General features: G+C 34.0%; 2 protein-coding genes across 3 annotated transcripts in view; one reads left to right on the top strand and one right to left on the bottom strand.

Annotated features, from left to right (window-relative positions):
- LOC111512544 (protein fem-1 homolog CG6966) overlaps positions 1-26,935 on the bottom strand; it is a 452,752-nt gene that overhangs the window by 381,309 nt on the left and 44,508 nt on the right. The gene's annotated exons all lie outside the window — the stretch shown is intronic.
- Positions 12,161-26,935, top strand: part of LOC141484161 (uncharacterized) — a 59,352-nt gene continuing 44,577 nt past the window's right edge. Inside the window, exons 1-3 of one of the 2 annotated variants that reach the window (XM_074179259.1) lie at positions 12,161-12,581; positions 13,172-13,325; positions 21,685-22,741. In XM_074179259.1, the coding sequence (XP_074035360.1) occupies positions 13,306-13,325; positions 21,685-22,153 (489 nt within the window). In that variant the 5' untranslated portion in view covers positions 12,161-12,581; positions 13,172-13,305 and the 3' untranslated portion in view covers positions 22,154-22,741. Of the gene's footprint in view, positions 12,582-13,171; positions 13,326-21,684; positions 22,742-26,935 lie in introns of those variants that run through there. The other variant, XR_012466510.1, reaches the window with a different exon arrangement.

A 26,935-nucleotide genomic window follows, 5' to 3' on the forward strand; every position in this document is an offset into this window, starting at 1 on the left:
CATGACTACGAAACAGAAGACTATAGTGCTAGTTATCCGGAATACCAAAAAACAGATTACCAACCGAATAAGGATTTTCAAATGGATCCTTTACAACCAGATCCTCCCCCTATCGAAGAAATCCAAACTCATGTTCAAACCCTGAATATACAAGATTTGAACCCCAATCTGAATTTCCCAGAACAGAAATTCATTTAGGACAATCTCTAATGGTCAATTCAAAAAATGTATATTATGGACGCTACCAACACGTTCAAAATATTAATCGACACAGGAGCCGGACTTTCAATTTTCAAACCTAAAACAGCAGAAAAATATAGAAACCGATTTTCCGAAAACATGATCCAAGGTATAACTAATCAAAAAATTTTAATAACTGAATCTGTATTGATACCTTTCTCAGACACAGATCCCCACAAAATTTATATTTACGATCTCGACGGACTTCTCGGAGCTGACTTTTTAGAACACTATAACGGCATAGTTGATATACAAAACAGAAAATTAATACTGGATTTGAAAACAGTACCACTTTTCAAAGCATCGGACGATGAAAATACATCAGTATCCCCACAACCTCCGATACTGCCTCAACCTACCAAAAATCCAAAACCAAAATACCAAGTCACATTAAACCCAGAAACATCTACTGCAGAAATTGACGACATTTTCGAATACGACCCTGACAATTACGCCTTCGAAAGTAAATTCGACTATTACCAACATTTAAAAGATGAAATTGCAAATAATACCATAAACATAGAACCTCGAATTGAAAGAATTTTCAAATTGAAATGTAACCTTTCGAACACTGACGCTATACTGGCAGCACAAAACAAAGAAAACGTTCGTTTACCAAATGCCCTAGTGAAAGTAAATGAACAAGGCGAATTCTTGACTTCAATTATAAACTCAAACGCCATACCTAAAACAATAAATTTTTCTGACATAAATATTGAACCTACTCAAAATCTTTCTTCAAATCACTTAAACGAAACAGAAACAGAACAAAATCACATTGACAGAGAATTTGACATTAAAAACCAATTACGCTTAGATCATTTAAACGAAGAAGAATCCGAACTAATAACAGAAACATGTTTAGAATTCTCAGACATTTTCTATTTAGAAGGTGATCGATTAACGTTTACGAATGAAATCAAACACTCGATAGATACAAAAGATGCAAAACCGATCTTTACAAAATCATACCGTTACCCCCAAATTCATAAAGAGGAAGTCAAAAGACAAATACACAAAATGCTAGAAGACGGAATCATACGCCCTTCTATTTCTCCCTGGTCATCCCCAGTATGGGTTGTTCCAAAAAAATTAGACGCATCTGGAAAACAGAAATGGCGAGTAGTTGTTGGCTATCGAAAGTTGAATGAACTGACTTTAGACGACAAATACCCCCTCCCAATGATATCAGACCTTCTCGATCAACTTGGCAAATGTCAATACTTCACTACCCTTGACCTTGCTTCTGGTTTTCATCAAATAGAAATCGATGACAAGGACATCCCAAAAACAGCTTTCACGGTAGAAAACGGCCATTTTGAATTTCTCAGAATGAGCTTTGACCTTAAGAATGCCCCATCAACGTTTCAAAGAGTGATGGACAACATTCCTCTCGGAATCCAAAATGAGCGATGTCTCGTTTACATGGATGACATCATCATTTACTCCCCTACCATTCACGATCATATATCTAGACTAAAAGAAGTATTTACAAGACTTCGTCAAGCTAACCTCAAAATTCAACCAGATAAATGCGAATTCCTTAGAAAAGAAGTAGCATATCTTGGCTATTCAATCATAAAAAATGTAGTAAAACCAAACCACAGTCGATTGCATTATAAACTTCCCAGAACCTAAAAACCAGAAAGAAATAAAATCCTTTCTTGGCTTAGCAGGATACTACAGAAGATTCATTCCAAATTTCGCAAAAATATCAAAACCCCTTACAATATTACTTCAAAAAGACAACCCTTTTATTTTTGGAAATGATTGAAAGAAATTGAAAGAAACTCTAGGTTTCAACCCCAATATTACTATATCCAAATTTCGAAGACACTTTCCTATTAACAACAGACGCTAGCGCATATGCTATTGGAGCTATACTATCTCAAGGCTCCATTGGAAAAGATTTACCTATCGCATACGCTTCACGAACCCTCTGTTCAGCAGAATCAAAATATTCTACAATTGAACGAGAATTATTAGCCATGGTATGGGCAGTCAAATATTTTAGACCCTACCTCTTTGGAAGAAAATTCAAATTAATCACAGACCACAGACCACTTACTTGGTTATTTTCAATAAAAGACCCTGGCAGCAGACTTGCTAGATGGCGCTTAAAACTCGAGGAATATGATTATGAAATCGTATACAAACCCGGAAAAATAAACAGAAATGCTGAAGCAATTTCCAGAATCAAAATTGATCCCACGAAAGCATGTCTTATTTTCAACTCGTAATCAATCCCAAAAGGTACTTTCATCTTAATTTCACAAACTACACTTAAACGATTTGATCTCCACTAACTTTATTGAAAATAATCATAACATGTTTCGCTAAAACATTAGCTTTTTCAAATGATTAATCATTTAATATTAATCATTTGAAAAAGCTAATGTTTTAGCGAAACATGTTATGATTATTTTCAATAAAGTTAGTGGAGATCAAATCGTTTAAGTGTAGTTTGTGAAATTACTATGGATCTTCATCAAGTAACGGCCGAATCAATCAGAAAACTTTCATCTTACCTACAAACGAAGATTCAGACCTTGAAATAATTCAAGACCCAAAAGAAGGAACTTCTAAAGACCCTGACGAAGCTTCTGAAAACCTCGATAACCCCGAAAATGAAGAAACGGAATATTCAGCCGAATATATTACAGAAGAATATTCAACTTTCGTAAATTTATATAAAACCGAATCTTTAATTGACTATTCAAAAGTTGAATATTGAAACTGTCAATTACTTGACAAAGAAAATAAAAATATTCTAATATTTCCCAGACAAAAAAAACTCAAAAGATTTTCATTATAAAATTTTTGAAGACATTCTCGAAGAAGATTACGATTTTCGAAATCTACGAATAAATATAGTATCGAGCAAAACGATCAAAAACCGGAAATACTATATAGTTCCTCTCACGTACGATCCAGAATCGGTGATCGAACATCTATTTCTCACCCTGTACAGAAGTCAAAACGATTTGGAACCCTCAAAAACGTATTGCGTAGAAACCAATCCAGAATTACCCATTTTGGAAATACTATGTTTCATACTATCTGAAAAGACCTGACCTGACCTGACAAAGACCAAATTCCAATAATAATAGATCGAAACCATAATGGAAAGAGTAATCTACACCGCGGAATTAATGAAACAATTCGGAGAATACGCGAAAAATATATTTGGCAAGGATTAAACAAGGACGTCGAAAACTTTATAAAAAACTGCGACGTTTGTCAAAAAACCAAAATTTGTAGGAAAAATCTAACTAATCCTTTGGTTATAAGTGAAATACCAAAAACCGCATTTGAAAGAATAAATATCGACATAATCGAAATCCCAACAAAAAATTATGCCCTTAGCATTCGCGACGAACTTACAAAATTCACACAAGTCTATCCAATCCCGGATAAAACTGCAAGAACAATATCAGACACTCTTCTCTTATATTTTCAACATTATGGTACTCCATTACGAATTCATTGCCACTACGGAAGAGAATTCGATAATGCTTCACTTAAAGACCTTTGTAACCTATTCAACATAAAATTGACATACTCCAGCGTAAACCATCCTCAATCCAACGGATCAGTAAAAAGATTTCACGCAACTCTACTAGAAATGATTAGAGCCCATTTGGCAGAACACCCAAATGACCACCCTCTTAACGTACTACCATATGCTGTACTATGTCATAACAATTCTGTAAACAAATATCACGGATTTACCCCTCACGAACTAGTTTTTGGTCACACAGCTAGTAGACCCCCCGAAAGCCTTTATAATCAAGAACAACTTTTCACCAAATATGTAAGAGATCTCAATAATAGGATTTCTAACTACTATAAAGTTGCACGCGAAAAAATATATAGAAAGAAAGAAAAAGCAAAAATTCGTTTCGACCGAAACATTTCTGGCAAACCACCTGATTATAAAGTAGGCGGCAAAGTCTATGTGAAAGAATCACAAATTAAAAACAAATTACAAAACAAATTCAATGGACCGTTCATAATTGAACAGATTTTCCAAAATTCAGCCATACTTCTAAATTTACAAAAAAATCAAAGAACAAAAGTAAATTTTGATCGCATGAAACCATACACTGAAAATTAATTTATTTTCAGGTTTCTCCTACTGGTCGGATCAGTAGCCACCCCGTCAGTAGACAATTACAAAATAGAACCGATCAACAACACTGTAGGTGTGTATTACCACCAAACTGGCAACATTGTCCTCACAAATGACAAGTGGGCATTATTAGTAAACAAAAACATTTCCCAATTCAGAGAAGCTTTTGAAAACAATTTCAAAATTCTTCATTTATTAATCGATACAACTCAAATCAGTGGCCATAGCATGAGTGAATTCAGATCAGAAGTAAAGACTCACATTAGTCTTCTCACTCAAATTGCTAAATCAATACAAATGAAATTTCAAGAAATAACATTTGATACCAAAATATATAAAAGAGGTCTTATTGATGGCATAGGAAGCATATTTAAATCAATCACTGCCAGTGATTGATTTAAATATGCTTCCTTGACGCCTCTGATGGTGCATTCTACACCAATTCCATAAACAGGCTAAATAACGATGAACATCAATTAGAAAACTTATTGAAAAACCAAATATCTACTACTTCTGTTATTCAAAACTTCAATACAACTATAAGAAAATTACAAGTTGACGAACAAACCTTTAACGAAGATATAAAAGTAATTGAAAAATCAATTATAGAATTGAATGACAGAATGAGTCAAATTGAAGCAAAACTAAAATTCATAGAAATCTGTGAAAAACTCATGGAAAGCTTCTTATATTTACAAGAAAATGTGGATGACGTTTTAGACTCTATCACATTTGCACGATTGAATATCAGTCATTCCTCAATCATTACACCAGAACACTTGGTGATTGCATTGTTAGAAATATCTCAAAACTTAAGGAGGAATAACCTTCCCCTTTCTCCAAAATTAGAGAAAGTTGCTCAATATCTTGAAATAATAGAGCTCGAAGCATTTCAAACCAAATCCAACTTGGTTTTTGTACTCAAAATCCCATTAATAAAACCTGAAATGTATTCCTCATACCATTTATATCCTATTCCGATATTTGACAACAGAACAGGATTGCATCATATTCTGTCAATCATTCAACAATATATCGCGAAAGACGATGATTCTTTGATGTTCGTACCAATCACAGACATGAGTGCTTGTAAACCATTGATACATCGAACTGAATTGTGCTACGATATGTACGCGTATCCAATTGACCAAAATTCAATCTGTGAAGCCCAAATCTTCAGGAGTTCAAGAAACATTCCAATGAACTGTCAAAGTTCTCTTTTCTTCAGCCAAAGTTATAAAGTGCACAAAATTGAAACAAACTTATGGCTTGTAATACTTTCCGAACCGCTACAAGTAACTGTGAACTGTCTCGGAAAGACCCCGAAAACGGAATTAATTAACAAAAATTCCATAGTGACTCTTGAAACTGATTGTAGTGCATTTATCGGAATCACGAAAATTCAAGCGGATTCCAGATTTTCAAAACTGTCAAACGTATCGTATGGATCACATGCAGTCCTAATCCCATACGATTGCTGTAACAAAATCCCGGACAAATCAAGCCTCCCAAAGTTGAAACCAATGAAACTAAGTGACCTAAACGTCGACGACTTGAATGTCGCCAAGCATAAATTGGATTCCTATTCCAAAACCCTTAACGATTTGATAAATCAACCCTACGTAACCAAACACATCTCATGGTTTACCTATCTGACTATCACACTTATTATTGTACTAATACTTTTGTATATTCTCTGTAAGCGCAGAAAAAGGCGCAGAAGAAACCTAGCTATCGAAGACTCGAGCTACCCTCCGTCGCCACCACCCAAACCTTTCAGGCCTCTGAAAACTCTAGCCAGTATCTTCCCAAAGCAAAGACCCAACCTCAGAGTGGGAATTCCAGAGGAAGAAGAAATCGACCTCAACGAAAGGTGAACACATCCCATAGTTTTCCATTTCATTCCCAGCTATAAAAAGTTGCCGCATCGCACCAACTTTTTGAATATGAAGGGAGTTGTTATATGTTGTTTATTGACCTTTTCCATTCATAACCAAGGTGACTCGAAGTAAACAAGATCCAATGTCAACGCTGATGCTGCAGAATCAACACCTGCATATACGCAACTCTTCAAAACGACACAAAGACTCTTTCTTCTTCTTATTTTATTTTTAGAACATGTAAACAATATTTTCCTGTAAATACCGTCCTGCGTGACGAAATAAGTTAGTTACAGATTGTCAGACTTACATTCAAGTTAGTGACGAATAATATTGTATTGTTGTAACTCAGGGGAATTCAGTACTGTTTCCCCATTTTCAAAATAAATAATTTTTAAAAACTTATATTTCCAAAGTGAGATATAACATATATGTATATATATACATACATATAGCAAAAGAATAATTAGTGACTGAATTAACTATAAATCAGTTCAATTTGTGAGGTTGCAGTCAATAGCTGGGCTGTTACAAAGAAAACTCTTTGTTATTCGTCAAGCTTTCGGTATATTTCACACCTTCGTCAGGACAACTACATGATAAGATTATACATCTTGTAAAAAATATATAAATATGGAGAACTTACTAATGTGAGAATAAAATATAAAATGGTTTAACAACAGATAGAACAAACATGAAATGATGATAGTTGTTCAAAATTTGACTGACAATGTCAAGTGGGAAAATTCTGAAAAATACTTGAATTACTAGATCTTTTATTTTCTTCATCATATTTTAGTAGGTATGTGTAAATTTTGCTGAGACTATCAATATCAGTTATTTCATTCATTGAATGTTCTTCGTTATTAATATGTATCATTTCCAAAAATATTCTTTTAGTTGTATTGATTTCTTTATCTAAAATATTTGGGTTTTCAAAATTCATTTTATGATCCTCCGAATTAACATGTTCTGTTAATGCACAAGAATTAACATTTTGTCTACAGAGGTCTACTGCGACTACTTAGAGGTCTAGATGTTTGTCCTATATATGTTTAAGAACAATCCATACAAGAAATTTTGTATACTAAATTGGATTTTTGTTTATTTGAAATTGGAGCTTTTAGTTTACTGTATAATTTAGATATAGTAGTGACATTTGTTTTGGATATTTTGAGGTTATTATTTCGGAATACATTAATTAATTTTGGTGTCAATTCTTGAATATATGGGAGCGATTTATATATGAATGAAGGTATAACGTTGTTTTGTTCAACTTCTTCATTATTTTGAAAGTTTGTTCTTTCACAAAATAAAATTCTGTTTACTAAAGATTTAGGATAAGAATTTTGGATCAGAATTTAACTAAAATTAGACAAACTTGAATATTACTGGAGTTTTTTCCCAACACCAAATCGTTATTTTTAACACCTCGACACGTGTTTCGATCACCAAGTGATCATCTTCAAAGAGAAAGATTGAAACTAGCAACTATTGCGAGCTAATCCTATTTATGCTATAAAGATAACCCATACAGGTAAACCATCCAGGCGTACCAACCATACAGGTATACCAACCTAAATTAATTTTACAATTTTGCCTTATCCATTATTTTACAATATATTTTTATGTAAAACAATGTTCAGCTATAAAAAAAATTAATTTCACAATATTGCCAATCCAAATTTATTTCTGCAATGTGTCCTTATGTAGTAACCAGTAAACCCAACAACATTATTTTATTTTATTTTAACAAGCTATATAGTATGCTCTTTGGTATAGGTCCGTCATCGTTATTCATAATATTATTGTGTAAACTTATTTCTACACTCTCATAGGCATCTACACACATCGGAAAAGTCTAGGGATATTTTTATAACATACTAATATCATAAAAATAAATGCATGAGGTCGTTTAATTTCGATTAAATTGGTACACTCGACCACCCTGTAGATTTCTATGGGTTGAAAAAAGCCTGCAAAAACGGTAACTAATCTTTTATCAAGTTTTTTACAAACTGTAGGTTTTCGGCTAAAATGAATAATCTGAAAGTGTCGAGGTTGTACATTCTATGCAGTTCTTGCTCGGCAATTAAACTGGAAATATTGTGCTTTAACATGGAACACCATCACTTACCATTGGCTGAGATGAATAGATGAATGTAGGGCTTCTTCAAGGTGGCATGCGACAAAATGATGTATCTCTTCATTTGGGGGTCTCCCAAAGTGTTATCAGTCGATTGTGGCGGCGTTTCCGTGAAACTAGCAGTCCAGCCGAACAACATCCAGGGCTAGGACGCGCTACAACTGCAGTTCAAGACCGATTTTTGGTCTTAACCGCAAGAAGACAACCGACAATCACAGCACCTGAGTTGGTTAACGTGTTGCAGCAGACGCACCAGGTAACCATCGGTCGTGATACTGTCAGAAATCGACTGCTTGAAGCAGATCTCTACAACAGAAGGCCACTTAGATGTCCACCTATGTCGAGAGGCAATCGCGGTGGAAGATTAGAGTGGTGTCAAGAACATCAAAACTGGGATGCAAATGATTAAGCCACAGTTTTGTTAACAGACGAATCCAGATTTGGATTTCATCCAGATTCTCGTTGAGTAAGTCTGTGGAGACGACCTGGAAATAATGAACGTTTGAGACACGTCCAGGAAGTCCACACATACAGAGGTGGTACAGTAATGCTATGGGGCGGAATCATGATCGGCGGCAGAACCGATCTCGTTTTTCCAAATCGCTCCCTCACACCTCGACAATACCTCGACACCATTCTTCTACCTATCGTCCGTCCGTTTGCTGGTGCTGTTGGTGAAAATTTCCACCTAATACACGATAATGCTCGTCCACATGTCGCGCGTCTAGTGACTGACTGGCTCACCAACGAAGGAGTTGATGTATTGCCATGGCCAGCACAATCACCGGACCTGAATCACATCGAGCATGTGTGGGACATGCTTCAACGAAGAATTACTCCGGATATGGGGAACATTCACACAACGTTTCAATTGAGAGAGCTTTTAATCGCTGAATGGGCAAATGTACCTCAACAAGACATTGACAATCTCATTTTGTCGATGCACGATAGATGTAGGGCTGTAATAAACCAGCGTGGAGGCCATACTTTGTACTGATTCCAAATTTTTTTGTATTATGATTTTTTTTCGGGGTGCCAAAGAAGAGCCATATTTTTTTTTAGTTTTGCTTATATGCGCACTCAGTATTTTTGACCATTTAATAAATTTTGTTGTAAGTTACATTCGTTTAATAATCACCCGTCAACTTTTTTTCCCCTAAAGCGATCTAAAAAAATTATTGCCATTTTTAAAAATATCCCTAGACTTTTCCGATGTGTGTAGGTGCCTATGTCCATTACATCATCCATCACATATGCTGCTAATATTGGGGAAATAGATGCTCCCGTGGGTGTTTCAAAGGTTTGCTTATAGATTTTATTGTCAAATGTGCTGTTAAAGAGGAAGGTTAATAATTTGGAAAAAGTTTCTTCATCAATGTTGCAATGATTACTAATGCTGCTTCAATTCTTATGAATTGATCTTAAACATGCTTCTAAATAAACGTTACTGAATATGGAGACTACATCCAGACTACCTATGATATAGTTTGGAGGCAAAATAGTGTTATTAAATTTTTCTGTTACTTCAAATGAATCCTTCATATAGTACTCATTGTCATAATCATATGCTTTGGTCAAAATACTTGTTAAGAGGAAAGCTAAAGCTTCAGTAGGTGCACCTATAGAGGCTACAATTGGTCTCACCGATAGTGTGGGTTAATGTATTTTGGGCAAAGCATAGCACCTCGGTTTCCTTGCTTAAAATTATTGATAACTTTTCAAAATGTTAATAATGTTGAAGTGCTGTTGTTCATCTTATTTGATGGTGATTGTTACTGAAGGTTCTGGTCATGTTTTCCTATGTTTTTGGTGTTTATTTTTTGAGAATCGGACTGAGCGTCGTTGTCTTAAAAATGGCGGGTGGAGGGATCTTCTGTGTGTATCGTTTCGGTGATAGAAGGAGATGAGCCTTGATAAAAATACTTTCGTTGTTTTTCTCAATTTGTCGAGGACCGCCTGCCCGGTACTGACGATGCTCAATAGGCTGAAACAGCTGTCTACCGGTGGCTCTTAAATTGAAATCAATATGGGAATGATCAAAAAGTACTTATATACTTATTTTTTTATTTTCATGGAATTATTTTCCAGCAGAAAAATTCAGATAAAGAAGTACAGCGAGGTCACCTTGTACATCTATAGAAATCCACAGACTTGACAGGAAACAAGTACAAGAGGGTGGAAAATTTAAATTTTAAAATTTGTGTACCAAAATTTATTAATTTTCATAAAACAGACAACCGGCAGAGGTTGTAAATTATTGTCAAATGGAAACAAATAGATATCTGTTGAATAAAATTGGAAGAGACATCATAAACTTGTTGTAAATATTTAGAAATAATGAAAAGTTTGAATATTATTGTTGTAAACCATTTCCCTAGTTACGGACATCAGATGATGCCTATGAAAAATTTGTATATTCAGACATAAGTGAGATTAACCAGATATTCACATAATTGTTAAGTGAAGATGTATTTGAATTTAGGAACAAGTAGCAAAATTGTAGAACAGATAGTTATGAAAATTTATAGTTGGTAACTGAGGAAGGTGGAAGATTTTCAACTTTTATATCAACAAAAGGAGGCTTCTCAAGGCGACGAAGGTGAACGCCACGCAAAATTATTCTCTACAGAAATAAAATAAAATTCAATAGAAAAGTTAGACAATCATATATAATTGTATAAAGAGGAAAAGAGGAAGTCCAGGGACACCCTGTATATATATATATATATATATATATATATATATATATATATATATATATATATATATATATATATATATATATATATATATATATATAAATATGAAAGTTATTGAGTGTCTTGATATAGAACAACACGAGATCTATCAACTGAAACCACAAATGTGCGGTTGGCTCCTGTTGGTGGCTCCGTGCATTTGTATTTCTATTTTTTGGTAACCAAGTGTTGCCCATCCTTACACTTGGCTGCACCATACTGATGATGGCCAAAAGCCCGAAACACGTGTCTATGGTTTGCCACTTTCATGAGTGCTATGTCCGATATTAACTTCTGTTTCTATATCAAGACACTCAATAACTTTCATATTTGTATAATTTCCTGGACCCGGATGTCACGCAGGTAGCTATAGCTGCCTCCGTGGTGATTTTGATAGTTTTCTTGTGAACACGAGATCTATCAACTGAAACCACAAATGTGCGGTTGGCTCCTGTTGGTGGCTCCGTGCATTTGTATTTCTATTTTTTGGTAACCAAGTGTTGCCCATCCTTACACTTGGCTGCACCATACTGATGATGGGCCAAAAGCCCGAAACACGTGTCTATGGTTTGCCACTTTCATGAGTGCTATGTCCGATATTAACTTCTGTTTCTATATATATATATATATATATATATATATATATATATATATATATATATATATATATATATATATATATATATATATATATATATATATATTGTTATATAATATATCCTGGTAAGATAGTGATTTGTGATTTATTTTGAAGTGAATTGTTTTAATTAATTTTTTATATTAATAAATGGGTTCTGAATTTACTTGTTATATTTTTTATTATTATTATATGTTTAATAAAATTTTGACAACCTGTACTTTAGATGATACCCTATCCTAAAGGAAACTTCCTACCTTGTCTAGCTCAGCTCAGTTGGATTTAAACAGCATGCAGCGCCCTCTCTCTCTCCACAGGTAGAGTTCTTGGAAAGGTCTTTGATGTTTATATTTATATAAAATTTCAAAATGCTAAATAAATATAATGTTAAATTTGAAAAAAAACAGCATTGATATTAATCACCTTATCACTACCTAGAATCTGCGAAACATAACTTAATCTAAAATGAGTACAGATTACCACTCTATGGTAATGTTTGTTCTATGATTTCTAACCTTTATCATAGAATGACAGTTTTCTGTTTGTGAATAAACAGTGAGTGACTGGAAAGTGACAAATATTGATTTACCCACAAAAACAATTTTCACAATGTTATGATTTGTAAATTAATGTTCTGAAATGGTGAAATAATGTTTATTGAGTTTGTGATCACTGAATGATGAAAAAGTCTCTCCTGCCTCCTTATATCAGCAACATGTTTTGGAATGGTATATAGGTTTTATTTTACCTTAATATGATCTAGAAGCTGTGACTGGTCTAGTTGGAATTTCTAAAACTGGATATCCTGGTAAGTTTCAATTAGCTGCTTGTTCACACTAATTATCATTGCTGGATTTTTATTTATTTTTAAATATTTTCACCTACTATTTTCAAATTAAATTCAATTTTCAAAAACTTAGCAAAATTTCAACGTGCTTCCTCTTCCCGTGTTCTTCATCAACTCCTTTCGCTTCGCCTCATTTCCTTGGCAACCAATTCTCGAAAATTCTAGATCATGTCAACTTGTTATAATTTGTAACTTTTTGGCACTTTATACAAACTAACATTAGTTTATTCACCATTTGGATAAACATACTTAATCTAATATCTAATATTAACAATTTTGATTGTCTTATGACAGTTCACATTTTCAATTTTACAATATTTATTTTTGAAATCAGGAATTTGCACATTTTATGAACTCTTTCCATTAACAATAACTTAGTAGGCTTGACAACATTTTAACTACATGGTTTTATCATATACTGAGTGTTGTTTTCAGCTACACTTTGATGTACTTACTACATATTGATTTAGATAATTTTGAATGAACTTGTAATGTTATTTTGTTTGCTGATATTGATCTAAATGGTTTATTAATTTGTTTTTGTGTTTCAGGCAATATATATGAATGGCGATTGATCATTTTTAATCATGGATTGTGACATTTGAGCTTCAGTGGAAACAAACTGATTGAAGAAAGATTATTTGTTGTTAATATATGTGCGTAACCATTATACTGAAAACAAACGATGAGAAATTTCTATTTAAGGTAAGGTATCTAATATGTACTTCAAATGAACAAATGAATATATATATATATATATATATATATATATATATATATATATATATATATATATATATATATATATATATATATACTGATGATGGACCAAAAGCCCGAAACACGTGTCTATGGTTTGCCACTTTCTTGAGTGTTATGTCCGATATTAACTTCTGTTTCTATATCAAGACACTCAATAACTTTCATATTCGTATAATTTCCTGGACCCGGATGTCACGCAGGTAGCTATAGCTGCCTCCGTGGTGATTTTGATAGTTTTCTCGTAAACACAAGATCTATCAACTGAAACCACAGATGTGCGGTTGGCTCCTGTTGGTGGTTCCGTGCATTTGTATTTCTATCTTTTGGTAACCAAGTGTTGCCCATCCTTACACTTGGCTGCATCATACTGATGATGGGCCAAAAGCCCGAAATACGTGTCTATGGTTTGCCACTTTCTTGAGTGTTATGTCCGATATTAACTTCTGTTTCTATACAGGCTGATTCACGGTGGATGGCACATTAGACGTTTCTGGTGAACCAGACAACGGATCACTTTGAAAATTTAATGGAGGGCATATTCGGACATTCTCTAGCCAACTAAAATATTTTCGACAATGCGGTGTCGCCGCTTCTATTAGAAAGCAGTAGCAACTTTGATTTTTCAAATGGAACACTCTGTATATAATATTATTTTTGGAATCTCCAACAATTGCCCGACAACTTTTCTTGATATTTCCCTATACCTATCTGTTACCGTTTTCGAAATAAAAATTAATTTCAATTTTTTTCTTCGAAAATCATGACTTCTAAAAATGCCGATATCTTTTAGTTAAGAAGTACTATGATATCGAAATTTGGTTTGGAGTTAGGTGATACTTGGACACTTCCCACACGTCAGCCTAATCTCCATTACTTCAATACAGGGTGGTAAAAAAATACAGTTTTTTCGTTTGCTTGAAAAATTTGCTGAAATTTGATTATTTTAAATGGAACACCCTGTATATTATTGAAAATTCGGAAAGCTGCTGAAATTTGCTTTCTTTCTATGTATATCATACCTATACCTAACTAGTCAAGTTTCGGACTTATGAACATTTATTTGTGAAAATGTCCCTTCAGAATGGTATTTCCATTCGGTATTTGGTAAGCAGGCCATGATTACTATTTGACAGTAGCGTTGTGACATTCTCCTAATAATATCGACATTTTCGTCACTTCAGAAGTTGCAAATACCTTCAAAACGATGGAACAAAACTATTCAAACGAAGTTCTTATGAATTTGTTTATTATTTTTGGACAGTGTGACAAAATTATCAGCAGAACATGTAGAAAGTTCAATGAAATGTATCCGAATCTACCGCCAATGAACCTCAAGAAATTTATACGAATTCAGAACAATTTCAATATGTTTGGATAAACTTTAAAAAAAACACCAAGAAACTTGAAATTGGAAATATTGATATCAATAATTATAAAAAAGTAAAACAATCATGTGGAATATTTCAAAATATGTTCGAATCGCTGGCCGTTCACTTCCAAGCACTTTAAAATGCGGGTGTTGACTGCTTTCGTGGTGGCAGATCTGATTTCATTGGGATCCAAATCTTCAAATGTTTGGGCAATCCTTTCTAACAATTCATCTCTCGAACGCACGGGTATTTTGTAAACTTTTTCTTTAAACATTCCCCACAAATAAAAATCTAATGGATTAAGATCGGGTGATCTCGCTGGCCAATTCCATGGTCCCAAGCGCCTCATCCACCGATCGTCAAATAGTCTATCCAGTTCTGCGCTCACTTTTCTTGTGCAATGTGCAGGAGCTCCGTCTAGTTGGTACCAACAGTTTCGATAATCTTCGAGTGGCAGATTATCCACGAAACTGTCTACAGTATTCTCCAAAATATTCAGGTAGCTTCTGGATGTTAATGACTCCTCGTATATCACGTACCTCAATTTGTTGTCCATCAACATGCAGAAGACATTAAAACTAAATTTTTCTTGAAATCCGGCTTCTTTTGTGACGTGAGGATTTTCACTGGACCAATAATGACAACTTTTTCTATTGAAAATCCCTTCTCTCGAAAATTTCGATTCATCAGTCCAAATTATTTTATTTAAAAAAAGTGGATCTTCTTGAATGCGTGTCAACAACATTTCACAAAATTCTACTCTCTGTTGAGGATCTTGAGGCTTCATTGCTTGAATTTTGGTGAATTTATAATCATGCATTTTATGTCTTCGCAAGATTCTTTGAACCGATGAATATTTTATACCCAAATCTTCTTCAGCACTTCTTATCGATGACTCGGGAAATGCGTGAAAATATGCTAAGACATTAATCTGGTTGTCTTCGAAAGTTACGGGTCGAAGCAAGTTTCTTGGTGCTTTTAAAGTTGATCCAAATGCATTGAAATTGTTCTGAATTCGTATAAATTTCTTGAGGTTCATTGGCGGTAGATTCGGATACATTTCATTGAACTTTCTACATGTTCTGCTGATAATTTTGTCACACTGTCCAAAAATAATAAACAAATTCATAAGAACTTCGTTTGAATAGTTTTGTTCCATCGTTTTGAAGGTATTTGCAACTTCTGAAGTGACGAAAATGTCGATATTATTAGGAGAATGTCACAACGCTACTGTCAAATAGAAATCATGGCCTGCTTACCAAATACCGAATGGAAATACCATTCTGAAGGGACATTTTCACAAATAAATGTTCATAAGTCCGAAACTTGACTAGTTAGGTATAGGTATGATATACATAGAAAGAAAGCAAATTTCAGCAGCTTTCCGAATTTTCAATAATATACAGGGTGTTCCATTTAAAATAATCAAATTTCAGCAACTTTTTCAAGCAAACGAAAAAACTGTATTTTTTTACCACCCTGTATTGAAGTAACGGAGATTAGGCTGACGTGTGGGAAGTGTCCAAGTATCACCTAACTCCAAACCAAATTTCGATATCATAGTACTTCTTAACTAAAAGATATCGGCATTTTTAGAAGTCATGATTTTCGAAGAAAAAAATTGAAATTAATTTTTATTTCGAAAACGGTAACAGATAGGTATAGGGAAATATCAAGAAAAGTTGTCGGGCAATTGCTGGAGATTCCAAAAATAATATTATATACAGAGTGTTCCATTTGAAAAATCAAAGTTGCTACAGCTTTCTAATAGAAGCGGCAACACCGCATTGTCGAAAATATTTTAGTTGGCTAGAGAATGTCCGAATATGCCCTCCATTAAATTTTCAAAGTGATCCGTTGTCTGGTTCACCAGAAACGTCTAATGTGCCATCCACCGTGAATCAGCCTGTATATATATATATATATATATATATATATATATATATATATATATATATATATATATATATATATATATATATATATATATATATATATATATATATATATATATATATATATATATATATATATATATATATATATATATATATATATATATATATATATATATATGTTAACTCGAAGATTCTCACGGATAAAGTATGATGAGCTGTTTTCTCGGGTTTCGCTCCGTGTTCTGTGTATTTTCTCCCCATAAGGATTATTTTCACAACGTTTCGGCAAAGTCTCATTTGCCATCTTCTGGTGATGTCTGGTTGAAGTCTAGTTGAAAAAACCAGACATCACCAGAAGATGGCAAATGAGACTTTGCCGAAACGTTGTGAAAATAATCCTTATGGGGAGAAAATACACAGAACACGGAGCGAAACCCGAGAAAACAGCTCATCATATATATATATATATATATATATATATATATATATATATATATATATATATCTTTATTGAAATGTTTCTATTAGAGATAATTCTAAAGACAGTTGTACAAAAAAATTTTTAAAGAATTTCATTTTAGGTAGCCGTGGAATTATCAAGCCTATGGCAGTTTGGTGACTTATAAGTAATTGATGAGTGGTTATTGACGGTGTTTCAAAAAATCGAATACAAATATTGATTATTCAAACGAAGTTCTTATGAAATTATTTATTATACACGGACAGTGTGATCAAATCATTGTCAGAAATACAAACAAATATATCGAGACGAAGTTTGTGAGATTACAAAATAATTTCAAGTGTAGAAAGGGCAAACTTTTTAGTTTAACCCGACAAGTTACTGCGTAAAATCAAAGTATTTTGAAGTTATCCATTGTAATTTTCATATTTTTCAGATTGTGGACGGTAAAAATACCCCAAAAAAAGGTCGATAAAAGACTAATTTTCCTCCACAAAAAATGGCTTTCGTTGAATAAAATAATTTCCTTAACTATTTATGGCTCAAACTTAAAGGCGCTTTCAACATTACCAAAACTTGTTACTTCAACTGGGGACGATACTGTTAACGTTTTGGCATATATTTATGCATATCCAGAAGCTTCCATTCTACATACAGAAAAATATTTGGGTGTATCACATGCTTCAGGACAATGAATTTTGAAAAATCACGAAATGCATCCGTATAAATTTACCAAGGTTCAAGCTCTCCTAACCAAGGTTAGGACTCTGAACGTAGAGTTCGTTTTTGCGAATCCCTGTCAATACATATACAAGAAGATCGGGAATTTTTGTCAAAAATAATTTGGAGCGACGAATCAAAATTTACGAGAAATTGCATTTTTAATAGAAGAAATAAACATTTTTGGGCTGCCTTTAGAGGAATAATGGAATTTGTGGTTTCAACTGGACGGAGCGCCAGCTCATGCCCCCAGGAAGTTTCCAGAAAACTTTTGAAATGATTGACGATCGTTGGTTTACTAGTTTAGCGCCGTGGGATTGGCCACCGCGATCACCAGATCTCACGCCACTTAACTTGTTTATGGTGTGTTTTGAAAGAAATTGTGTACATTACTTCAGTGCCTACCAAAGAAGAACTGCGACAGCGAATAGTGCGGTGTATTGAAGATCTGGAAATTGAAAAAGCAACCACAAATGGTGTACAAAAAAAATTTGAAAATGCAATGGGCATTTCCAGCATTTCTTGTGAAAATGTGATATTTTATTCACAATTGTGTTATTTCAAATCATCCTAATTCTATTATTTTCTGTACTTTCACATGTTATAGCCCAGAAAATCTTACTTTTCACCTAGAAATGCCTGATTTTAAGTACAGTTGTTCCCTGGAAACTTTGAGTCATTGTTGAGGAAATTATTTCGTAACCTTACAATATTTTCTTTTTCATTGGTGTTAATTCAGAATACATTTGGTTGAATGTTCTGCAAGTTCTGATAATGATTTGATCACTTTATTCATGTGTAATAAATAATTTCATAAGAAATTCGTTTGAATACTCGATATTTGCATGCATTTTGGAAGATGTTTTGAAACATCGTCGATAACTATTTGTGAAGTACTTATAGAAGTAACCAAACTGTTATGAGCTTGACAATTCCACTGTACCTAAAACCAAATTCTTACAAAATGATGTTTCCAGAAGAAGTGACTTTATTAAAAAAAACTTTATGATTTAGGTATAGGGACATTTCAAGTGAAACGCATAAAAATATCAAATGTGAAATACCCTTGGATTGTTAATTTATCTCTTTATCAATATCTGTAATAAAAAAAGACAGGTCCGTATTTAAAAAAAAAAGTTGATAATGGCCATGTTGACACGAAACGTTTTATCGACTATTTATTATTACATCGTCATAGTACACTTCGAATACAATAATATTTTCCTTTTCCATTTTTTGATATTCTCCGAAATAACAATTCCATTCGATAAAAACGAAAAACAGCATTTTTGGTTTTCTCCGTGTAACTCGAGAAGGACGAGAGTCCCCGTAAATTTTCTTTGACCATTGTATTGTTCTCGGTGACAGTTACCTTTTTTCGCATTCGTATCTGTTACGGTTTAGAATATAGCAATGTTACCACATGAAACGTAAAATGAGTGAACGCTTTTTTCTGTTCTAGCTTTCGAGTCTTTATTGGCTCTTCATCAGGAACTCTACAATGAATTGGTAATTGATTTCAATATTTATTTAACAAATTGTGAAATGTGTGACACTTACGAAAGTGAGGTTAGTAATATAGTAATCCCTTTCATTTGCCGCGAATTGTAAACATAACATTTCCCAAACGACAAACACTCTTCGTGAAAAACAACATGAAAATGTAATTTCATGTTGTATTTTCATGTTGTTTTTCACCAAAAGTGTTTGTCGTTTGGGAAATATTATGTTTACAAATCGCGGCAAGTGAAAGGAATTACTATATTACTAACCTCACTTTCGTAAGTGTCACACATTTCACAATTTGTTAAATAAATATTAAAATCAACTACCAATTCATTGTAGAGTTCCTGATGAAGAGCCAATGAAGACTCGAAAGCTAGAAGAGAAAAAAGAGTTCACTTATTTTACCATCCCCTTATAGCTTTTTTGGTTCTGGAGATATACAGGAAAAACCAAAAAATCCCAATTTTTTTTTGTCTATATCTTCTTTATTCGCAGACATATTGAAAATCTGTCAACATTTTGCTATTGGCACTTGACGTGGGCTATCAGAATATGACCATGAATCTTTTATATAGGTAGGATGTTATCTGACTTGAATTTTCAAATACGGACTTGTATTTTTTGTTGTAGTTTTTGGATCGTAGACGTTCACTTCATACCGAGAAATTAAATTTTATTTTATATTTCGGGATGTTTCGGTAATTTTTGATTATAATTGGGTGAATTATTCCCTTCTAAATTACGGCCCTGGAAATTGGTTGACAGAGTTAAATAAAAACACGATAGAAACTTTCACATCTCCCTATGTACCGTAGAGTTTTTTTTTTTCGTTTTTGGGTACCTATTCATATTTTTTCCATTGCTCTGAGCATTTTCTACAATGAACTTCGAATAAGAAAACCTTTTATGATTATCTGAAACATATCTACAACAAAAATATATGATATGTGTTTTGATGAACAGAAAAAGAAATGATAGCGGTAATAACATCCGAAACGAACATTATAATTGTAATGAAAATTGAAAAGAAGTAATTTATATACACAAAAAACTTAATGGCGCAATAAATGTTCGAATTGGAGTCCTTCCATTTCGAGACAAATAATGGGTCAATAAGATGGCCTGCAAGATCACCAGATTTTCTATAGGGGAAATTGAAAAATAGGATTTACGCTGGCAGAGAGATAGAAAATGTGGAAAACTCGAGATTGAGGATTTTGAATGATTTCGCAACAATGCAGCAAATAAGTGTATTAAGAGCAGTAAACACTATGAAAAACCGAGTTCAAAAATGTCTCGAAATAGATGAACTCCAATTCGAACATTTATTGCGCAATTTATTTTTTGTGAATATAAATTACCTCATTTCAATTTTCATTACAATTATAGTGTTCGTTTCGGATGTTATTATTACTATCATTTCTTCTTCTGCCTATTAAAACACATTTAATATATTTTTGATGTAGATATGTTTCAGATAATTATAAAAGGTTTTCTTATTCGAAGGTCATTGTAGAAAATGCTCAGAGCAATGGAAAAAATATGAATAGGTACCTAAAATTTAAAAAACAAACTCTCGAAAAACTCTACGGTACATAGGGAGATGTGAAAATTACTATTGTGTTTTTATTCAACTCAGTCAACCAATTTCCAGGGCCGTAATTTATAAGGGAATAATTCACACATTTATAATCAAATATTACGGAAACATCCCGAAATATAAAATTGAATTTAATTTCTCAGTATGAAGTGAACGTCGACGAAACAAAAAATTCAACAAAAAATACAGGTCCGTATTTAACCCTTTCACTCCTGTAGGGACACATATGTCGCAACAGTTGTTCATAAATTTCTAAAACGGGATCCTAATATCGAAAACACGTTGCGCTGGGACACATCAGTGCTTTATGGTGTTGCGCAAATATCCTGCGATGTGGCAACCTCGGCAAATAAAACGACGACCAGTCGAGCACGTTCTGCGAGTCTGTTTACATGTAAACTAGCGTCCAACTTACTATTATTTACATTTACTGTAGTTTATTTCCATTATTTTGTGCTGATTTGTAGAAATTCGGTAACGCAAAGCGCATAGGTAAGTAATTTTACAAAATTTTGAATCAAATAATGGTTTAGAGTATTTTATCGCATGTATTATCTCTGGGTTATATATGTCCTAACAGGTTAGGACATATATAACCCAGGTTATATATGTCCTATATATATATATATATATATAGGACATATATAACCATATATATATATATATATATATATATATATATATATATATATATATATATATATATATATAGGTTAGTATGCACTCCTAACCTCTTCTTATATTGCAGCATGAGTGCCAGAAAAAAAGCCCTCACAGAGGACGAACTAGCATACTTTGTTGAAAACTTGGATGAGATAGAGAGTGAGGAAGATTCAGATCACTCCAAGCCATATGGTAGTGACGACAGTGTGCAAGATAGAAATTTTTCTCCATCATCTGGGTCAGAAGAGAGTGAAAGTGACTCTTCTGATGACGACAACGAAGACATACAGATTCCGAATGCTGCCGCAGACACTGAAGATAATCAACAGCTACCCAATGGGAATATCTGGTGGACTACAGTGAACAACAATTTTGTTCCTAGGAAAACTATACCGCCTACAGTAAAACCAATTATCCAGTGTGGTCTAAATCGTAGCAGTACGGAATTAGATTGCTTTCTAAAAGTCTTTCCAAAAAGTTTGTTTCTTTATATAGCCCACTGCACAAATCAAAGACTAGAGATTCTTGAAAAATCTACAAAAAAAAAAGTATGAAAAAACCAATGCCAGAGAAATTATGCTAGTTACTGGTGTGTGTTTGATTATGCATTATAATAGAGTTCCGACATTTTCCATGTATTGGTCAAATAAAGCATCTCTTGGTAACGAAGCGATAAAAAATGCCATATCTAGTTGGTACCAACAGTTTCGATAATCTTCGAGTGGCAGATTATCCACGAAACTGTCTACAGTATTCTCCAAAATATTCAGGTAGCTTCTGGATATTAATGACTCCTCGTATATCACGTACCTCAATTTGTTGTCCATCAACATGCAGAAGACATTAAAACTAAATTTTTCTTGAAATCCGGCTTCTTTTGTGACGTGAGGATTTTCACTGGACCAATAATGACAACTTTTTCTATTGAAAATCCCTTCTCTCGAAAATTTCGATTCATCAGTCCAAATAATTTTATTTAAAAAAAGTGGATCTTCTTGAATGCGTGTCAACAACATTTCACAAAATTATGAAAAAACCAATGCCAGAGAAATTATGCTAGTTACTGGTGTGTGTTTGATTATGCATTATAATAGAGTTCCGACATTTTCCATGTATTGGTCAAATAAAGCATCTCTTGGTAACGAAGCGATAAAAAATGCCATATCTAGTTGGTACCAACAGTTTCGATAATCTTCGAGTGGCAGATTATCCACGAAACTGTCTACAGTATTCTCCAAAATATTCAGGTAGCTTCTGGATATTAATGACTCCTCGTATATCACGTACCTCAATTTGTTGTCCATCAACATGCAGAAGACATTAAAACTAAATTTTTCTTGAAATCCGGCTTCTTTTGTGACGTGAGGATTTTCACTGGACCAATAATGACAACTTTTTCTATTGAAAATCCCTTCTCTCGAAAATTTCGATTCATCAGTCCAAATAATTTTATTTAAAAAAAGTGGATCTTCTTGAATGCGTGTCAACAACATTTCACAAAATTATGAAAAAACCAATGCCAGAGAAATTATGCTAGTTACTGGTGTGTGTTTGATTATGCATTATAATAGAGTTCCGACATTTTCCATGTATTGGTCAAATAAAGCATCTCTTGGTAACGAAGCGATAAAAAATGCCATATCTAGGGATAGATGTCAACTACTTTTATTAATATTATATTTCAAAGAACCTGAAAAGCCTGACAATTCGTCAAAGACCTACTATATGGATGAAGTTTTATCGTGCTTCAAAAAGACATTTCCTCAAGCAAGAAGCGACTCAACGTTCCAGAGTATCGACGAATCCATGGCAAAATTCAAAGGCAAATCGTCTCTGAAACAATACATGCCCCTAAAGCCAATAAAACGTGGAATAAAAATATGGACAAGATGCGACTCGTTGACAGGCTATGTGTATGATCTAAACATATATAGTGGTAAGGAGACTGAATACTCTGAAGGAACTCTGGGTGAACGGGTGGTAAAAAAGTTGACCTCTTCAATTTGCCAAACAAAAAATGTAGTTCTCTGTTTTGACAGGTTTTTTACATCAGTCAAGTTGATGAATGACATTGAATTTGCTGCAGTGGGCACTTGCATGAAAAGTCGCAAAGATGTTCCGAAATTTGAAGGAAAGCTAGAAAGAGGGGAATCCCAAATAAGATGTAGTAATCAGGGCACTTTAGCTATTAGATGGCAAGATACTAAAGACTTTATTGTGATCTCCAAATTAGGAGATTTGAGCCGGTTCTAAGCCTCCCCCACCACTATGACGTCACGTGGGGTGGATGACCTAGACCGACTCATGTGACCCTGAGAAATATGTCTGGTGCATGCCACCTTGAAAAATATGTATGGTGCATATGACCTTGAAAAATATGTCTGGTGCATAGGTGGTATGTGTACATCACAGATTACAGCCGGTTCTGGGCCTCCCCCCACCACTATGACGTATTAATTGCTTTTTTTTGTTGTTGTTTAGTAACATCAAGGCGATGTGACCTTGAAGGGTCTGGTGCATGGATCGTTCAGAATTTTTTTCATATGAGATTTTGTGTGTGTGTGTGTGTGTGTGTGTGTGTGTGTGTGTGTGTGTGTGGGTGTGACATAGTGACGTAATTACATTTGATTGGTGTGTGTGTAAGAATGCACAGTACAGGGTTTCATCATGTGCTTGTCTATGTACAAACATAAGTCTGCATACTTCGAAGATCCTTCAAGTAATGAATGTTCCATCGATGTGAGCCCACCAAGTTATTAGTGGTGTGACGTCACAGCATCAACCGTTCAACGGTAAGAGAGCGAGATGTTCACTCCCGACGTGCGGCTGGGTAATGCGTATTCATCGGTGTGCCCTCACCTATATCGCTGCAGTGAAGGATGTGACGTAACGCATCGCTCTAGCCTCGCTATCGATGGTGACACGCAGGTGGCCGAGGACTGTGCTAACGTCTGCCCTCTTCGAGAGCGCAACGACCACTGCCTGTTCGTAACGACATCCAGTTGGGAGGTGGGCTTGGCTGTGACGTCAGGCATCTCTAGTGGGTAGCGAAGTAGGGTGAACTGAAGAGAGTTAAATAACGTGCATTTGTATAGATAATATTGTAGAATCTCGTGAAGAATCAATCTGAAAATTATCAACTTGAGCTGTACCAAGGTATGGTTGGGTCGAATTGGATACATATAACAATTGACTGAAATTCTCTCTATTATAGCAAAATTTGATCTCACATTTTCGCTTTGAAACCTCATTGAACTATTGAGGCCCGCGTCGGACTGCAAAGTTAAAGGTTATAATATAATTGGAGATAAGTAATGAGAAGAGTTCATTGCATGTATTCAAATGATTCAACATGAAACAAACCAATGAAGCACAAGTGATAAGAAATGAGAGTTCAGAGAGTGGATTCTTGTTGCTTGTAACTATCCAATGGAATTTAAGATCTGAATCTTGTGTAATGTTATATTCATGATGACGAATAAAAGAACAGTTATTATTTAGGTCTATTTTATGTACGGAAAACACTGAAGAGAGTGAAATTGAATTACAGAATACATATTCGGAAGATAAATAAATATAGTAGGATTTGGAAAAATCTTGAGGTTTGGATAGAATTTAAAAATTGTGGAAAGAGACAACTGCTTTGATGAGCCGATTTTCTATAGTTTGTGCCTGTATTTGCCGTATGTCAAAAACTTGTCGATTTTGATATTGCACGTAGCTTTTGCATTCCGTTTCGACCTTCACAGCATATGACATCAGCGCAACTATAACTGAAAAGTAGGATGTGCCATCACTTTGATCGAAAATAAATTCATTCACCTGTCATTGCCAGATTTACCCGGCAAGTTTGGTTTGACTTTGAAATAAATGCAAGGTTATTATCTGCCCCAAAACAGATGCGTAGATTCAACACATAACATTTTACAGAAGAACAGACTGACATTTCTCACGCATATGCATGTCTAACATGAACTAGGTACCGCATACTTAATGATGATTCAGAATGCTACACTATATTTTTTCTTGAAATATGATTACATTACATTTTGAACCAACATAGTGGATGATATTGACGTAACTTCAACTGAAACGTGGGTATCGCCTCACTTTGGTCTCTTTTTTTCCACACATTGGCAAAATCTGATGGTGAAGTTTGATTTAACCTTGAAACTAAATACAAGGATTTTCTCGAGGGTCGAGTTTTCATGTATGCCGATGGCACAACATTGTGACGTCCCCAGATCTGAATGAAATTGAAAATGAAACGAAACTAGTAATCAATGAATTCGAATGTTGGTGTAGAAACAATCATTTAATAAATAATGGAAATAAAACAACATTCATCCAGTTTTCAAGTGAGTATCAGCGACTTTCCAAATAAATCTAGGTTTCGAAACTGAATTGTCTTTCAATAATCACATCGAATACTTGTGCACTTCTCTGAAAAACGTATTTTGCCTTGCTAACAATGAAATCAAATTTTTTGAGACATTATCTCTTGGATATATACTATGGTCTAGTGTATTCTAAGCTTAGTATAAATATTACCATTTGGGACACTCATCAGAAATAAATATAATCTTTATAAGGCAAAAACGCTTCATTAGACTAATTTTTGATCTCAAAAACAGAGAATCTTGTAAGAAAACATTCCAAGACAAAAAAAAATTTCACATTACCATGCATTTATCTTTACAAAATATCAAGCTACGTTCATGTACATTCCCATTTGCTAACAAGAATTGAGGAAATTCACTGTCATTAAACGAGACGGAGAAACGATTTCCATCAGGAAAAAGTGAACCATAATGAAAACATTTTTCTCATATTCCAGAAAAAAGTCAAAGACTTTTTGGTAACAAGTTGTTTTTACTTCCTGATAGAGTAGATAAGTGCTATAAGATAAAATATCTTTTGTAAAATGTGACGTGTCATATATACATTCATGTATCAAAAATGATGACTAAAATTTGACTTTGACTTTTGCGCCAATGTCATGCTAGACGGAGATTTGTAGACATGTAGTGTCAACACTTGACATTTTACAGGAGAACAGACTGATATTTCTCTTGAGCTTGAAATTGAACGCCCAGGTTATGCTAGATGGAGATTTGCAGAGTTTCCAAAAGAGATGCGTAGGGTCATGCCATTTTGCAGTAGAATAGATTGATATTTCTCACACATGCATGTGCTCACCTAACAAGAACTTTCACGTATTGCAGTACAATCTAATCATTTGAAATTCAACACTATATTGCAGTATCTGACGGTGGAGTGTGGTTTGACTGTGAAAATGAATACAAAGTTCATTCTTAGCGAAAATCGTGCTAAAC

Source organism: Leptinotarsa decemlineata, unplaced genomic scaffold (assembly GCF_025532065.1).
Source record: "Leptinotarsa decemlineata unplaced genomic scaffold, Ldec_3_MD MMD2_tig00004839_RagTag_RagTag, whole genome shotgun sequence".
NCBI classification, from domain to species: domain Eukaryota; kingdom Metazoa; phylum Arthropoda; class Insecta; order Coleoptera; family Chrysomelidae; genus Leptinotarsa; species Leptinotarsa decemlineata.